Source organism: Thamnophis sirtalis, unplaced genomic scaffold (genome assembly GCF_051295495.1).
Source record: "Thamnophis sirtalis isolate CommonGarterSnake01/CBP01778 unplaced genomic scaffold, rThaSir2_p1.2 scaffold_7, whole genome shotgun sequence".
In the NCBI taxonomy this organism is placed as follows: Eukaryota; Metazoa; Chordata; class Lepidosauria; order Squamata; family Natricidae; genus Thamnophis; species Thamnophis sirtalis.
Genome location: NW_028261387.1, coordinates 49,166,357 through 49,185,069, shown reverse-complemented (window position 1 = coordinate 49,185,069; position 18,713 = coordinate 49,166,357). Strand labels below are relative to the sequence as shown.

Here is an 18,713-nt window from a genome sequence, read left to right as displayed (position 1 = left end):
CTACTCCATGGATACAATTTATTTGATTACTTAAATTTAAGAAGATTTAAAGGCATACAATCACCTGTCTTTCTAGCAAAGAATGCACAACTGTGAGAAGGTCTTCTGTCCATGGCACTTTTATAATATGACTGCAAAGAGATGGGGGAGAATCAAAACAATGAAAGACATTATTAAAGATGGATGTTCTGCTGGTCACCAAATTTAGGACTATTAAAAATGGTTCTTAACAATATCAGCCAGATTGGTAGAAGATGATGAAATATTCTTTAGCATTATGTAGGTGCTCCTCAATTTACACAAATTAGAAAACTAATCTGGACCAATCAAATTTAACCATAGCTTCTTGTTCACCCACACTGTTTCAGGTTCACATATGAAATTGGCTACAGAAGATGCCCTAGAATTATAACTTTTATATTATTAAAATCTTGTAAATCAACTCAAAATACAAAGTTTTAGCTACAAAAGGGAAATTTCATCCATGGGATATTTGCACTGGAAGGGGGCACAATTGCCACATAACACAAAGCTGAACAAAGGCTCTCTTAGCACAATTGCCATGGAGCAGGTATGTCCAGGAGGAATCCCAGATGACATACTGATTCCATAGTTCAACCCCATCTAATACCAAAGATGGAAAATCACCAGACACAGAGAAGCTCCTCCCCATAACCATTCTGTCTTATCAGGGTTCAGTGGAAGCCTGATGTTCCCCATCCAGACCCTTCCAGACATCAGGAAAGAGCACCCACTGTATCATTTAGTTCGCTGGAGATGTATACTGATAATATTTCATCCAATGTCGAAGGATGATCTCACCCAGCGGCTTCACTTAGATGCTAAAAGGAGTGAGATCACTTAAGTCCTGCAGCCCTCCACAGCACTGGGGCTGCAAGCTCTCATTCCTTATCAACACTAATTGGGACTGGCCTTTGAGGAAAGAGGAAAACTAGCACTAAACTGTGTTTCCAACCCCCAACTCCTGGAGCCAACCCAGAAAGATACTGGTCAATGGTACTGAAAGCTGACAAGAGGTCAAGAAGAATGAGGTGGTTCATAGATATGTTTGTAATCTGTATTCATATAAAACCATAACAAAGTTTTCAGTTGAATGTGCATATGTCAGTAGCAACTGAATATTCTGGAGCAGACAATAGCCAGTGTCTTTGATTGCATGGTCTCATTAGAGATAGCCCTCAACTTGCAACCAGTCATTTAATGACCATGAATTATGAACAGGTGCTTTACAGTCTACAAAGCACTTCCAAGCATCGTAAAATGTTGCCTTGGCAATTGGCTCACATTTTAATTGATTGCATCACTTCACAGTCACATGACCATAACTTACATCATTTTTGCTTATTTCTGGAAAAACCTGCAGATTCAGGATAATGGGTTCATAATTACAACTGAGTGATTCAGACTGCAATTGCAGGATTTACTTAATAATTGCCATAAATGTTTTTCATAAAATCAGGTCTGGTCACAACTGCAATTCTAGTCCCAATTGTAGTCATAAACCGAGGACTATCTGTATTACATTTGTGTTTCCACTTACCTGAACACCAGCCTCACACATTCTGGTTCCAAACATTCTTCTATTAGCTTGCATACCAATCTCAATTGTTCAAGGCCTGCAAAAACCAAGATTTCAGAAATCCACTTTATATCATTCAAGAATCACCAAAATGTAGAGGCATTGGAGTCAAGCTTAATTCCTAAAGAATAACATTCAGAAAATGGTTTCCCACTGCATTAATCTGGGATTTATTTCAACTTCCCAGATTTAACAATAACCCTGAAATTCCCAGTTGGTTTCCCATCTACATTCTAGCCACAACCAATCACACTTAGTTTCAAAGGTCAGGCCAGACTGGCTAGTACCTACTAGTTGCCATTAGCATTTACCAATTATTAATCCAGCTATTATTGATGTAACAATATCCTTGCTTTGACACAATAATGGGTGGAATGACTTTACAAGATGATATAAGTATCTGATTTGGAAATTGCCTAAAAGTATTACAAAAGATATGACAGGGAGTACAGCAGTGTTAATATTTTGCCATTTTAATTAGCCCAGTGCTTTAAACAATTGCAAAAGTTCCCAAGACTGAAAATTGATTTAGGTCAAACTAATGGACACAGGACTTTTTAAAACAAGATTTAATTTATTCAAAAAAAATTGCAGTGCATCTCCATCCCAGCTGGTCGGTTTGTGCTCGAAAAGTCTCTATATTAACCACATAACCAAGGAGTTGCAATGGAGAAGCCACAATAGAAGACAAAACAATAAGTTCTGTGCAAAATAAATAGAATTTGTTTTTGCTGCTAGGGTGTTATCAGTGAGAAAACCTAGTCCTTGAAACAGACAAAACAAGAACTGTAGGTGAAGAATTCATAATAGTTTTGTTTTGAGAAAATTACTGATACAAGCTTTGGAACGAGATGTAAAAAAAGGAATAGTAAGAGCCTAAAACATTTAAATTGCTTTGCAATAATTTCATTTGTTAATTAGCCCATTTTATTTACTTGTTTTTCATCATTCCTGTTTTGAAGTTTGCATTCTTATTTTTCACACAGTTTTGATCATTATGAATTTTCATCCTATTAGCTTTCTTATGAAGTTTCTATAATAGGTATTTTTGTGGTTGTCATTTGTTTTCTCTTTCCTACACACGTTGTAGCAAAAGTGTAAAATCAGATTACAGATTCTAAAAATATCCCACCAGAGATGTACCTGACTTGAACTTTCTGGCAGCCTCAAGTCCTTCAAGAAAATTTCAATTTAAGAAAGACACTTCCATTTCCCTGCTTACTGCATTTTTCTTTACAGCTTACACCACGATTGTTGGCAACTTCTGAACTTCAAATCCTACATTACTCTAGCCAGCCAGGCTGGTTGGGAATTCTGGAAGTTGAAGTCCACAAGTCTTAAAGTTGTCAACACTGAACACCTCTGGGTTACACCCCATGCAATACAGGAGGCCAAGCTCCATCCTCACTGGGTCAGTATCCCCCCTCTTTATAATCTCACAGTTTATATTCTCACAAAAAATCAGGAAAAACCAAGTAGACCTTATTTAAAGAAGAATTATAAATTCACCTTGCCCTGGAACTTGCACAATAGAAGAAATTAAAGTGCAACAGACTGGGCGAGGATATTTGGAGCAGAACATCATCAGGGCAGTTGTGAGAGGCCAGGAAGCTGTCTCAATCAGCGAAAGAACCTACAGATCAAGAAGACAGAAAGAAAATAAATACTGCCTGGATAATAAACACTGGCTAGGTTTACATACTGCGTTAAGCTACTATTTAGCGTTGATGAATCCACCTATTTTGTTTGTGGTTTAGTGCTGTATGCTTATAATTATGCTAACTAAGCCAGAGTGTAATAAGAGATGCTGAAAGGAAGAAAAAAACTCTTCAGGTTGTTTTGCTTGGCGGTGGAAGTCAATATGTGAATGGCCTATTAGAAGTAATCCCTAAAGAGGCATTCCCTGAAGTGGGAAAATGAGAAGGGGATATTGGCATGTACATAAATGTTGCCATACACATAGATGCTAATAAGATCGTTGCTTTTCAGGACAAAGGCAACTTATAAATGTATTTAGAGCTGACACTAATTAATTTATGTACATGTTTTTCAAATTATAGTTTAGTGTTGATCATTTATGGACAAACTGGAAAACTTGTATATTTGCTTATTAAGCAATAGTCCTCCAACATATAATATGCAGAAGAGGAGGAATCATTCTATGGCAACATACAGGGAGAACATCTACCAGACAAATTGTCCTGAGTCGCGGAGCATCGCAGGAGGTAAGGACGCATGCGTGCCTGCACACATGTGAGCGCTGCGCGTGTTCATATGGTGGCAGCCGGACCCCGTTGCACCGTACCAGTTGCAATGGGATCCGGAACCCACAACTGATGGGAACATTATTACTTATCCCATATAATGCCTACTGTATTTTTTGGACTATCAGACACACCGGAGTATAAGGGACACCATGATTTTGAAGAGGTACATTTTTAAAAAAAGTTTTTGCACTCTGCATTCCTCCCAAACCCTCTGCACGCCTCAGGTTTTTTTTAAAAAAACGGCCCATTTTTTGCTTCTTTTTTTGCCCTCCCCAGCGCCCAGGAGCACTTTGCAAGCCTCTCAAACCCTCTGCACGTCCATTTTTGCAAAGGGGGCAGTGTTTCAGTAGGCCAAAAATGCTGTATTCAGTGTATAAGATGCACTTCATCCTCTTTTTGGAGGGGAAAAGGTGTGTCTTATACTCTGAAAAATATGGTATTTTGGCTTTTATTCAGAATGATTTAGGATGACATCTAAATATATGAAAAATAACATAAAACATATAATCACTGTTTATGCAGAAGGTCAAAATAATGAACATTCAAGGAATTGCTTTTCTTAAAGCTTCCTCAATATAAGAGTTTTATATTCAGAGATGAATATAAAATCCATAAATGACTGATGTTTTAACCAAAGGCTTTTCTTCTTTACCTGTTTCAGATTCTTAATACAAACCCGAGGTAAGAAAAGCTTTTCAGCAAGTATTGATGCCTTCTTGTAGCCAAGTTCAGGTGAAAGCGCTACTATCCAGCAGCAGAATTGCAGAAGCTCATTCTCTGGGCAATCTGAGAGTTTGAGCAGTGAACATAAATCTTCCAGCTAAAGGAAAGGAAAGAAACACAGTATTGCTCAAGTAATTCATTGCCACAATATCACTTGTATTTGGATCAGATACAAACGGGATTCAAGATTAAATGTTTGGTGTCAATAAAGATGGGAAATCTGAACAAATGCTCTTATGCGGAGGCCCATTTATGAATCTTCAAATAATGTATAATTTTTCACCCTACTAACCTGATCTGGAGTACACTCATTCAGAATCTGTAGCTCAGGAGGGCCCGTTCCATTGGAACACTGAAAGGAGGGGAAAAAATTTATAGAGATTGCGTAGAGTACAGACCATTTGTCCCAATAGCAAATTCAGTGAAAAATACTTACATCAAACTGCATTTCCAGCAATTCTTTAAGTTTTGATATATGGTTCTAAAATACAGAAGAAAAATGAATCACTCTTGATATCAGGGTCATTCTTGATATCAAGGGTTGATATTCAGAGTATGCTAACTTAAACTATTTATTAATGCAAGTTTAAAGTTTTAAAAATAATGTTGATTTAATATATTCTACTGAAATTCTAGGACAGTGGTTCTCAACCTTCCCAATGCCGCAACCCTTTAATACAGTTCCTCATGTTGTGGTGACCCCCCAACCAAAAAATTGGTCTCTCGGTTCCTAAAACCATCGAAAATATGTGTTTTCTGATGGTCTTAGGCGATCCCTGTGAAAGGGTTGTTCAACCCCCAAAGGGGTCCCGACCCACAGGTTGAGAACCACTGTTCTAGGACCATGATGGTGAACCTATAGCACATGTGCCAAAGGTGGCATATAAGCCATTGTCCCAGTTCAGCTCCACTGCACATTCTGTGTGCCTCCCGTCGGCCAGCTGGTCTTCGGTCCCCGCCACGCATGCATGGGTGCTGGGCACATGTGTACGCATGCGCAAAGTGCATGTGCTTGGGCAACACGTGCATTGCATTTTGGGGGTTTATGCATGCACGCATTCGTGCACACATGTGCTTTGGGCACTCGGTCCAAAATGTTAGCCATCACTGTTCTAGGATAAGAAGCAGGAGTAAGAGGAGCCAATGTCCCCACGGTACGGACATGCAGTCTCGATGCTCTGAGACTGCAGCCAGAATTTTTGCCACTGGGAGGGTCCCATCGGACCTAGACCGTCCCGAAGAGATGGTGAATAGGAAGAATACGTCTTGCTGATTTCAGGGATACCGCAAAATCCCTGAAAAAAGCAAGAGAAGGTCTTCAAGCTAGGATAAAAGACAGCTTAGGCTGATGAAGTGAGGATGGATGGCTATGGAACGGAACAGAAAGTGATCTTCTGGGGAATTCTTTCTGTTTTGGAAAAAAAACTGCCCAAAAGAATCTTTTTTTTATGCTAAACTAAACCCTTAAGCAGAAGTCAGCGGTGGAATTGATCTTCATTGTTTTGTTTTGGTTAGTATGCTTTTCTTCTTGTAACTATTGAAATGCTTCTCGCAACTTTTTCTTTCCCCCTCCCCTCTGCTTAAAGTGAACTTCTTCGGCTCCTTCCTGCCTTATTTTTCAACTTAAGGACTAAAATCTCCATCTCTACTTTAACAAAAATCATCTATTATTTGCTATTAAACTCCATTTAAGAACTTTGTCCCTTCCTAAATCTGAGTCAACAGAAGAAAGTGAAAAAAAATACTAATTTTACTGCTCGGAAGCTTAATGTCTTTGTCCTTCAAAGCTCTGTAACTAAAGGTGATAAGAGTCAAGACCGTACATTGTTTACCATAGCTGTCTCTTGAGAGCTTTATCAGTACTGGGAGAAGGAAAAAAAATGGAACCTCTCTCTTGTGAAGATTAAAGCTACAGTGGCAGTAATTTACAATTTGGAACATGGAACAATTTACAGAAGAGGAAACTAACTTTGCAAAAGATTTGGGATGCATTTCAAGAGTTATTGGTAACTTGGAGAATTGACAAGACAGAGTTTATACCAGAAAAAAATGAGGGAGATGGAGTTCCAAAAACTGAAGAGAAAAAGGAACACAAAGATAAGAAAACTAATGATTTGATTTCTGAACTGAAAGTGGTTGAAAGTGAAAAAATGGGAGTTTGGAGGGGGGAATTCGATGGTCTGGAGCTCTACCCCAAATTTCAAGGCACAAAAGAAGAAAAAAGAGAAAAAATGATGGTTTTAAAGAAAAAATCTTATCAGAAACAGGATTGACAATCAAAGATAAATTAATTAAAATAGCAAAAGGGTGCTAAGATTACCTGAGAGATCCAACAGACAATAATGTGCGGAGAGATGTCCATAAAAACTTTACCAAGGAAATAAATGGAAAATTAACTCCACAAATGACAAAAGAAATAAGACTACATGCCTTCTGGAAGGACACAGGTTGATATATGAAAATCGATAATAAATAATAATAATAATAGCTAAGTTTGATGATCAGTAAGTAGGAATTTAGTAATTCTTTAGATTGCTTGCTTAAACAAATAGTTGATAATGGTAACAAGGTATATTTCTATGTTGGCTGGAGGTGAGGAAGCTGGATATAAGTAATAAATGATTTTGTTACAAATAATAATAATAATAATAATAATAATAACAATAACAACAACAACAACAACAACAACTCCGCCGTTGCCGGTCCCAAGCCCGGATGAGAAAGGAGGAAGGTTGGGACCAGGTTGGCATCTGGTCCCGTAAAAAAACCCCCGCCAACCCATACAATATGGTGAAAAAAACGAATAAGAATTCCATACCGCATCGGTCGTCGCGTGGGTTAACAAGGGCCGCGGTGGATGTTGGGGTCCCTGGACATCCGTCGACAAGTGGGCTACAAGTGGACCAGCCAACAAAACGACAAAAATATAGTGCAGATGAAAACCGTGCCATAATGGCCTGTTACTACAACTCAGAGCCAGAAAAAAGAGGACATTTAAAGCGAATGTATGAATTATGGAAACAACAATATCCAGATTCAAATGTTAGTGAACAACGACTAGCAGATCAAAGGCGATTTATTATACGGAATAAAGTGTTTAGTGAAGTTGAACATGAGGAAATTCAGGCAAATTGCAAAACCCAAAAAACAATATCACAAGCGGAAATAACTGATATTCAAGACACAACTAAAGACACTATAGTAGAACTCCCAGAAGAAGCTCTCAGGGAGGAAATAACATCACCACCACTAGAACCAGTTATCACTGAACCAACTGATGAACTAACTCAAAAACAAAAAGAATTGAAGGATAAGATCATGGAGCATTTTCTGCTTAATGTGGAAAGGCAATGTTTACCATCACTAAAAACTGTGCCTAAGAAAATTTTGGCCCCTATCATGAAAATGGTTAATGCAGTGTTTTCAACAATTGAACCGGGATCCATCTTGGAAACAAACCAGTTAATGTACAGCGCAGCTGTAATAGTCACTAATGAACTAGACATTAAAATTAAAGTACCTAGTCACACAACAGAAAAAGCATCAAAGCCAAAGTGGAAAATCCGTCTAGAACAAAAAATTAAAAAATTAAGGGCAGATGCTAGTAACTTAAAGAACATGCATGAGCAACGGCTTAAAAACAACAAAATCATAGATCGGCTACTCAGAAGATATAGATTGGATACAAGAAACATCAATGAAGCTGTAGAGATTATAAAACAGCAGATAACAGCAACAGCTAGAAAAATTGAAAGATATGAGGCACGAATCATCCAATATAAACAAAATCAGCAATTTCGATCAGACCAACGGCGTTTTTATCAAAGTCTTAATGTGAATGGTGACACCAAAAGTGAAAAACCAGAAAAGCAGGCCACAGTTGAATTCTGGAAAGAATTGTGGGAAAATGCAAAGGACTACAACAAGGAAGCAAAGTGGATACATAACTTTGAGAAAAGCATTGGCAACAAACAAATGCAAGTATTAGAAATAACAACTGAGATGATCAAAAATCGAGTTAAAAAGGTAAAGAATTGGACATCACCTGGAAAGGACCAATTACATGGTTTCTGGCTCAAATATCTGACCAGTTTACATGCAATATTGGCCAGGCAACTGAATGAAATTTTACAAAAGGGCCAAATTGATGAATGGTTGACAACTGGAAAAACATACTTGATTCAGAAAGATGCAACTAAAGGAACAACACCTGAAAACTACAGACCAATAACATGCTTGCCAACAACCTTCAAATTACTCACAGGCATTATTGCAGATAACATGATGGATGATTTGGAAACAAACAACATCTTGCCAGTAGAGCAAAAAGGCAACAAAAGAAGGAGCAGGGGCACAAAAGATCAGCTTCTAATTGATAAAATGATATTAGAAAATTGTAAGAACAGAAAAACGAACTTGAATATGGTCTGGATTGATTACAAAAAGGCATTTGACTCACTGCCACATAGTTGGATCATAAAATGTTTAGAAACAACTGACATTAGCAAAAATATTACATCCTTTACTGAAAAGGCAATGAAACAATGGAGAACTGAGTTGGCAGTAGGGAATGAGAGCTACGGGATGGTTAATATCAAGTGAGGAATTTTCCAGGGTGATTCACTTCCACCTCTTCTCTTCATCATCGCAATGATCCCACTATCAGTAATCTTAAAAAAAATGAAATTAGGCTACCAAACAGCCAAAAAAGCTGAAAAAATTTCGCATTTACTATATATGGATGATTTGAAACTCTATGGCAAGTCAGAAATAGAAATCCAATCATTGACAAATACAGTCCGAGTATTCAGCACCGATATTTCAATGCAGCTTGGCATGGAAAAATGCGCCACTGTATCCATAAAAAGGGGCAAAATCACTGCATCTGACGGAATTGAAATGCCCAATGGCCAACTAATTAAATGCAAAGAAAATGAAGCCTACAAATACTTAGGCATTCTGCAGTTGGATAACATCAAGCATGGAGAAGTAAAAACTATTGTCAGGCGAGAGTACACCAACAGAGTTAGGAAAATTTTGAAATCTAAATTGAATGGTGGAAATACAATCAAGGCCATAAATACCTGGGCAATACCAGTTATAAGATACACAGCTGGCATAGTTAACTGGACACAAGCTGATTTGGACCTTTTGGACCGAAAAACCAGGAAACTAATGACAATGCACTACAGTTTACATCCACGTGGTGATACTGATAGACTATATCTGCCCCGAAAATCAGGTGGCAGAGGATTATTACAAGTGAAGCAAACAGTTGAAGAAGAAAAACATGCACTGGCTGATTATTTAAAAGACACTCAAGAACAACTATTAATCGAAGTAAAGAACAAAAATCTACTGAAGGCCCAACAGACAAAACAAGAATACAGAAAAGATGTGATAAAATCAAGAATGGAGAGTTGGCAGAACAAAGCACTGCATGGTCAATTTCTGGAAAAAATAAAAGATAAAGTGGACAGTGAACAAACTTGGTTATGGTTAAAAACAGGTACATTAAAGAAAGAAACAGAGTCACTAATGCTGGCTGCGCAAGAACAAGCTATCCCCACAAATGCCATTAAGGCCAAAATCGAAAAATCCTCTGATGATGCCAATTGCAGACTTTGCAAAGAAGCTGATGAAACTGTTGATCACATACTCAGCTGCTGTAAAAAAATCGCGCAGACTGATTATAAATTGCGGCACAATTCAGTAGCACAAATGATCCATTGGAATTTGTGCAAAAATTATAATATTAAAACAGCAACAAACTGGTGGGAACATCAGCCTGAAAAAGTCACCGAAAATCAGATGGTCAAGATCTTGTGGGATTTCCGTATACAAACCGACAAAATACTGGCGCATAATACACCAGACATCACACTGGTTGAGAAAAATAAGGTCACAATCATAGACATCGCAATACCAGGTGATAGCAGGGTCGCCGAGAAGGAACATGAAAAAATCGCAAGATACCAGGACTTAAAAATCGAAATTCAACGACTATGGCACAAACCAGCAGTGGTAATTCCAGTGGTAATTGGCACACTGGGTGCTATTCCAAAAGCACTGGAATTACATTTAAAACAGTTAAAAATTGACAAAATCACCATCAGTCAAATGCAAAAAGCCGCACTGCTTGGATCTGCACGCATATTAAGAAAATACGTTACGACGTCCTAGGCCCCTGGGTGGGGCCCGACTAGTAACCAATGCCAAATCCGGCGAAACAACTGGCCGCTGTGATACAATTGTACAACAACAACAACAATAATAATAAGCTATCCGCACAACTGCCATTAAGGCCAAAATCGAAAAATCCTCTGATGATGCCAAATGTAGACTTTGCAAAGAAGCTGATGAAACTGTTGATCACATACTCAGCTGCTGTAAAAAAATCACGCAGACTGATTATAAATTGCGGCACAATTCAGTAGCACAAATGATCCATTGGAATTTGTGCAAAAAATTTAATATTAAAACAGCAACAAACTGGTGGGAACATCAGCCTGAAAAAGTCACCGAATATCAGATGGTCAAGATCTTGTGGGATTTCCGTATACAAGCAGACAAAATACTGGCGCATAATACACCAGACATCACACTGGTTGGGAAAAATAAGGTCACAATCATAGACATCGCAATACCAGGTGATAGCAGGGTTGCCGAGAAGGAACATGAAAAAATCGCAAGATACCAGGACTTAAAAATCAAAATTCAACGACTATAGCACAAACCAGCAGTGATAATTCCAGTGGTAATTGGCACCTTGGGTGCTATACCAAAAGCACTGGAATTACATTTAAAACAGTTAAAAATTGACAAAATCACCATCAGTCAAATGCAAAAAGCCGCACTGCTTGGATCTGCACGCATATTAAGAAAATACGTTACAACGTCCTAGGCCCCTGGGTGGGGCCCGACTAGTAACCAATGCCAAATCCGGCGAAACAACTGGCCGCTGTGATACAATTGTATAATAATAATAATAATAATAATAACAACAACAACAACTCAACTCCGCCATTGCCGGTCCCAAGCCCGGATGAGAAAGGAGGAGGGTTGGGGTCAGGTTGGCATCTGGTCCCGTAAAAAAAACCCCGCCAACCCATACAATATGGTGAAAAAAACAAATAAGAATTCTATACCGCATCGGTCGTCACGCGGGTTAACAAGGGCCGCGGCGGATGTTGGGGGCCCTGGACATCCCTCGACAAGTGGGCTGCAAGTGGACCAGCCAACAAAATGACAAAAATATAGTGCAGATGAAAATCGTGCCATAATGGCCTGTTACTACAACACAGAGCCAGAAAAAAGAGGGTATTTAAAGCGAATGTATGAATTATGGAAACAACAATATCCAGATTCAAATGTTAGTGAACAACGACTAGCAGATCAAAGGCGATTTATTATACGGAATAAAGTGTTTAGTGAAGTTGAACATGAGGAAATTCAGGCAAATTGCAAAACCCAAAAAACAATATCACAAGCGGAAATAACTGATATTCAAGACACAACTAAAGACATTATAGTAGAACTCCCAGAAGAAGCTCTCGGGGAGGAAATAACATCACCACCACTAGAACCAGTTATCACTGAACCAACTGTTGAACTAACTCAAAAACAAAAAGAATTGAAGGATAAGATCATGGAGCATTTTCTGCTTAATGAGGAAAGGCAACGTTTACCATCACTAAAAACTGTGCCTAAGAAAATTTTGGCCCCTATCATAAAAATGGTTAATGCAGTGTTTTCAACAATTGAATCAGGATCCATCTTGGAAACGAACCAGTTAATGTACAGCGCAGCTGTAATAGTCACTAATGAACTAGGTATTAAAATCAAAGTACCTAGTCACACAACAGAAAAAGCATCAAAGCCAAAGTGGAAAATCCGATTAGAACAAAAAGTCAAAAAATTAAGGGCAGATGCTAGTAACTTGAAGAACATGCAGGAGCAACGGCTCAAAAACAAAAAAATCATAGATCGGCTAATCAGAAGATATAGATTGGATGCAAGAAACATCAATGAAGCTGTAGAGATTGTAAAACAGCAGATAACAGCAACAGCTAGAAAAATTGAAAGATATGAGGCACAAATCATCCAATATAAACAAAATCAGCAATTTCGATCAGACCAACGGCGTTTTTATCAAAGTCTTAATGTGAATGGTGACACCAAAAGTGAAAAACCAGAAAAACAGGCCACAGTTGAATTCTGGAAAAAATTGTGGGAAAATGCAAAGGACTACAACAAGGAAGCAAAGTGGATACCTGACTTTGAGAAAAGCATTGGCAACAAACAAATGCAAGTATTAGAAATAACAACTGAGATGGTCAAAAATCGAGTTAAAAAGGTAAAGAATTGGACATCACCTGGAAAGGACCAATTACATGGTTTCTGGCTCAAATATCTGACCAGTTTACATGCAATATTGGCCAGGCAACTGAATGAAATTTTACAAAAGGGCCAAATTGATGAATGGTTGACAACTGGAAAAACATACTTGATTCAGAAAGATGCAACTAAAGGAACAACACCTGAAAACTACAGACCAATAACATGCTTGCCAACAACCTTCAAATTACTCACAGGCATTATTGCAGATAACATGATGGATGATTTGGAAACAAACAACATCTTGCCAGTAGAGCAAAAAGGCAACAAAAGAGGGAGCAGGGGGACAAAAGATCAGCTTCTAATTGATAAAATGATATTAGAAAATTGTAAGAACAGAAAAACGAACTTGAATATGGTCTGGATTGATTACAAAAAGGCATTTGACTCACTGCCACATAGTTGGATCATAAAATGCTTAGAAACAACTGGCATTAGCAAAAATATTACATCCTTTACTGAAAAGGCGATGAAACAATGGAGAACTGAGTTGGCAGTAGGGAATGAGATCTACGGAATGGTTAATATCAAGCAAGGAATTTTCCAGGGTGATTCACTTCCACCTCTTCTCTTCATCATCGCAATGATCCCACTATCAGTAATCTTTAAAAAAATGAAATTAGGCTACCAAACAGCCAAAGAAGCTGAAAAAATTTCGCATTTACTATATATGGATGATTTGAAACTCTATGGAAAATCAGAAATAGAAATCCAATCATTGACAAACACAGTCCGAGTATTCAGCACCGATATTTCAATGCAGCTTGGCATGGAAAAATGCGCCACAGTATCCATAAAAAGGGGCAAAATCACTGCATGTGAGGGAATTGAAATGCCCAATGGCCAATTTATTAAATGCAAAGAAAATGAAGCCTACAAATACTTAGGCATTCTGCAGTTGGATAACATCAAGCATGGAGAAGTAAAAACTATTGTCAGGCGAGTACACCAACAGAGTTAGGAAAATTTTGAAATCTAAATTGAATGGTGGAAATACAATCAAGGCCATAAATACCTGGGCAATACCAGTTATAAGATACACAGCTGGTATAGTTAACTGGATACAAGCTGATTTGGACCTTTTGGACCGAAAAACCAGGAAACTAATGACAATGCACTACAGTTTACATCCACGTGGTGATACTGATAACACTGTACCTGCCCCGAAAATCAGGTGGCAGAGGATTATTACAAGTGAAGCAAGCAGTTGAAGAAGAAAAACATCCACTGGCTGATTATTTAAAAGAAAGTCAAGAACATCTATTAATCGAAGTAAAGAACAAAAATCTACTGAAGGCCCAACAGACGAAACAAGAGTACAGAAAAGATGTGATAAAATCAAGAATGGAGAGTTGGCAGAACAAAGCACTGCATGGCCAATTTCTGGAAAAAATAAAAGATAAAGTGGACAGTGAACAAACTTGGTTATGGTTAAAAACAGGTACATTAAAGAAAGAAACAGAGTCACTAATGCTGGCTGCGCAATAACAAGCTATCCCCACAAATGCCATTAAGGCCAAAATCGAAAAATCCTCTGATGATGCCAATTGCAGACTTTGCAAAGAAGCTGATGAAACTGTTGATCACATACTCAGCTGCTGTAAAAAAATCGCGCAGACTGATTATAAATTGCGGCACAATTCAGTAGCACAAATGATCCATTGGAATTTGTGCAAAAATTATAATATTAAAACAGCAACAAACTGGTGGGAACATCAGCCTGAAAAAGTCACCGAAAATCAGATGGTCAAGATCTTGTGGGATTTCCGTATACAAACCGACAAAATACTGGCGCATAATACACCAGACATCACACTGGTTGAGAAAAATAAGGTCACAATCATAGACATCGCAATACCAGGTGATAGTAGGGTCGTTGAGAAGGAACATGAAAAAATCGCAAAATACCAGGACTTAAAAATTGAAATTCAACGATTATGGCACAAACCAGCAGTGGTAATTCCAGTGGTAATTGGCACACTGGGTGCTATTCCAAAAGCACTGGAAATACATTTTAAACAGTTAAAAGTTGACAAATTTACCATCAGTCAAATGCAAAAAGCGCCACTGCTTGGATCTGCACACATATTACGAAAATACGTTACGACGTCCTAGGCCCCTGGGTGAGGCTCGACTAGTAACCAATGCCAAATCCGGCGAAACAACTGGCCGCTGTGTTACAATTGTATAATAATAATAAAGAAATGATGAGTTATAGTTAGTGACATATATATGTACTGGCTTAATATAAGGAATTTGGATATAAATTGCAAACAATGATTCGGAAAAAAGGTCTAGAAATTTAAATAACTTAATTCTTATTTTGAATATGTTATAAAGGTATAATGTTATTGGATATATGAAAGTACATAATAAAAAATTTAACTAGGTTTTATAATTAGTAAATAGTAATTTAGTAACTTATAGATGGTTATGTTAAATAAATAATTGATAAGGGCAATAAGGTATAGATATATGTTGGTTTGATGAGAAGAAAATAGATATAACAGTAAAGGATTTTTTGTTAACCAATATAAATTATAACAACTAACAATGGAATAATAAGAATAAGGGATACAAATAATGATACATATATGTACCACTATAACAAAAGGAACGTGGACACAAATTGTAAACAGTGATTTGGGGGGGGAGAAAAGGACTTAGAAATTTTGTCAACTAATTTTTGTTTAGAATATGTTATAAAGGTTTAAGGCTATTGGATGACTCTGTAATAATTAATGAAATGCCATTGGGTGTTTGTTGTTTTTTAACTATGGATTATTTTAGGCAAAAGGACATTAAAACAATTTCAGTTAAATGAAAACTATATGTTGAAAGTAAGACTCATCAAGAACTTTGATATTTGATATGAATGTAAGTAATGACTGTGGAAGAGATGCACAAAAGTTAATTGTAACCAATTGACACGCTTTCTACAAGATGTAATGTAAGATGATTATTTTTTGTGTGTGTTGTTTGTTTAATAAAAATAAAAAAATGTTTTTTTAAAAGAAGCAGGAGTTGAAACAGAGACAGAAACTCCTGGTTCAAACTGTACACCTGCATAAAAATATGTGTCAATCCTGCTGTCTATTTTCATAAACTACAACAAAAGGGTTATTTTTGTCTCCTATCACTTCCTTACAAACATATGGCTTGTTCTAGTTGTCATTGAGAAAAAGGACGGATGCAAAGCCTGATTGGAAATACGTTTGTACTCTTAACTCATCAATAAAGCAAAAGAGTATAAGAATTTAGAAGAGTTTACATACTTTCATAGGACCAGGAACCTCTGTTACAGGGTCATAATTGAAACTCTGGCCGACAATTCTCTTTTCTACTTCATCTTCTTTGAAAGAAAACTGATTGACGCTGCTTAGGCAGTGAACATCTTCATTTCCAAAAGTGTCCAGCACGAGTTCATTCTTAGTGCTTTCTGTTCCAACATCCTGCAGTTCAAGCTGTGGATGACAAAATTCTGTATCCAAATTAATTTCCAGTTGGGACCTCTTCCTCTGATTCTCTTCTTCAAGATTCAGAGACTCTTCAGGTGCTTTTCTTTTTTTCCTGATCTGAGACCCAGACTGAAAAGTATTTCCAGCTGGCACCGAGCAAGGATTTTCCAGTTTAACAAACCAGTTTAATTTTCTTTCTAAATTAGCATTGCTGCTAGTATGGGTCATAATCTTCTGACATAAATGTTTCAGTTGCTGTTGACATGTGCTGGATAGCAAGACAGGGGTAAAAAAACTCCTCTCTTCCATCCTCGCTTGTAGTAAATCCCTTAATCTCTGTACCCATAAATCTGGATTGGGATCTTTTCTAGAGGCCTGGAGCAGGCAGCTGAGGCAATCCTTTGGCACTGTAGATTGTACTATAAGCAACAAGGAAAAGAGATTTCTTTGGCACAACACTGGAAGCAGCATCAATACTGGTTTCCTGAAATAATGATATAGTAGATAGAAAAGAAAAACACATTTCTTCAATATTATAAGACAAAAATGTTCATTATGTAACACAGATAGTGCAATTCGTTGTTCAGCACACTACGGGCAATATTTTTATTTTATTATTATCCCCAAAATCCTTATTTCCTTTTGAAGCTCAAGGCAATGCATATCAACGTATCCTCACCTTCCATTTTTATAGCAATAGCACTTAGACTTATATACTGCTTCATAGTGCTCTACAGCCCTCTCTGAGCAGTTTACAGAGTCAATATATTGCCTACAACAATCTGGGTCATTTTACCGACCTTGGAAGGATGGAAGGCTGAATCAACCTTTAGCCTTGTGAGATTCAATCTGCCAAACTGTAGGGAGCCAGTGATCAGCAGAAGTAGCCTACAGTACTGCACTTTAACCACTGCACCACCACAGTTTATAACATCTATCGTGTGAGGTACAGATTGAGGATCACAGATTGTGATTGAGCTAATATGTTTCAAGATGGAGGGAAGATTTGAATCTGATTCCAACCCAAGGTTTAACCACCACACCAACTATAATAGAATTCTCTCTGAAGCTAGGAAGGCAAAAATTGCAGATCATAAAATATTAGTGTTCACCTTTTTTTAAATCACCAGGCAAACATGGAATTACATTTACTCAGTTAGAAAAAGGAATCAAAGAGGTTCTGCCCTTAACACAGTTATTGATAAATAAGGTGCTAAACCACACATATCAAGTCCCCAAGATTCTGTAAGTGGACTCCTGTTCCACTATATGTGGAAAAGGTTATATGTGCCCTAATGAGGGTCTATGAGAATCTAGGCTTTAAGGAACTGTTAGGGTTTGTCACCAACCTTACAAAGTGTACTACTGCCATGTGTTGAACAGCCCTTGTCCACCATGTTATGCTGTTGATAGGTGTAGACACTCTACTGCAGTGGTCCCCAATGTTTTGGGCATCAGGGACAGGTTCCATAGAGAGAGGCTTTTCTGTGGACCGGAGGGGGCGTGGTATCACTTGCTGCCTGCATCCTGCGGATGGGGATTCACCTGGCATGCTGCAAGCTGGTGTAACTCCATGGACCCAGGGTCGGGGACCCCTGTTCTACTGCATTTTGGACCCTCTCTTGCTATTAAACTATATCCTTCATTACTGGCTATATTGTGTGGGGCTATTGGAAATTATAACTCAGCAGTATTTGAAGTGCCACAAGTTATCTATTGCTGACTAGTTAAATGTCCTGCAGAAGCATAAAGAACTGAGACTCTTACATACCAAGCCCACATGTGACTTTGACACAGCACGGAGCAGAAACTGAAATGTATCTAGGGTCTGTAATGCGGGATTCTGGTTTTTCCTAGGATTCCACATTATAAAATAACTTCTTTCCTTTAGAAATGAAGTAAAATAAGAAAGGGAAGGGGTATAGAACTACCATATTAATCTTCATCTTCACTGGTTCCTGAGGGGAAAAATTACATTTCAGAATTCCTAGAAAGGCCCTTTGTCTCACCTTTCTAATGAGAAACAAGCTTAACTTACATGGTAAGAGTCTTGTTGGGCTCTTCCAGCACTGGTTCTTGAGAGCAGAGTTTCTCAGTGAAGACCTGCCAATTGAAATGTTGTCTTCCTTTTTCCACAGAGAGTGACCGTTGAAGAGTTCGAAAGGCAGCCATGGCCCCCCATTGTCCAGATATCAGTGCGCAGAGAAGAAGTCGAGAAGAATTATCAAATCTCTGCAGCAAAGAAGCCATAGGGCTAGCCATGTTGAT

General features: G+C 38.0%; 1 protein-coding gene across 1 annotated transcript in view; it reads right to left on the bottom strand.

Annotated features, from left to right (window-relative positions):
• The window catches only part of FANCE (FA complementation group E), a 25,479-nt gene extending 6,766 nt beyond the window's left edge, over positions 1-18,713 (bottom strand). Inside the window, exons 1-8 of the mRNA XM_087719959.1 lie at positions 18,484-18,713; positions 16,263-16,929; positions 5,027-5,071; positions 4,883-4,942; positions 4,544-4,687; positions 3,110-3,233; positions 1,562-1,637; positions 65-131 (exon numbers count right to left, since the gene is read on the bottom strand). Of these exons, the coding sequence (XP_087576085.1) occupies positions 65-131; positions 1,562-1,637; positions 3,110-3,233; positions 4,544-4,687; positions 4,883-4,942; positions 5,027-5,071; positions 16,263-16,929; positions 18,484-18,707 (1,407 nt within the window). The 5' untranslated portion in view covers positions 18,708-18,713. The remainder of the gene's footprint in view (positions 1-64; positions 132-1,561; positions 1,638-3,109; positions 3,234-4,543; positions 4,688-4,882; positions 4,943-5,026; positions 5,072-16,262; positions 16,930-18,483) is intronic.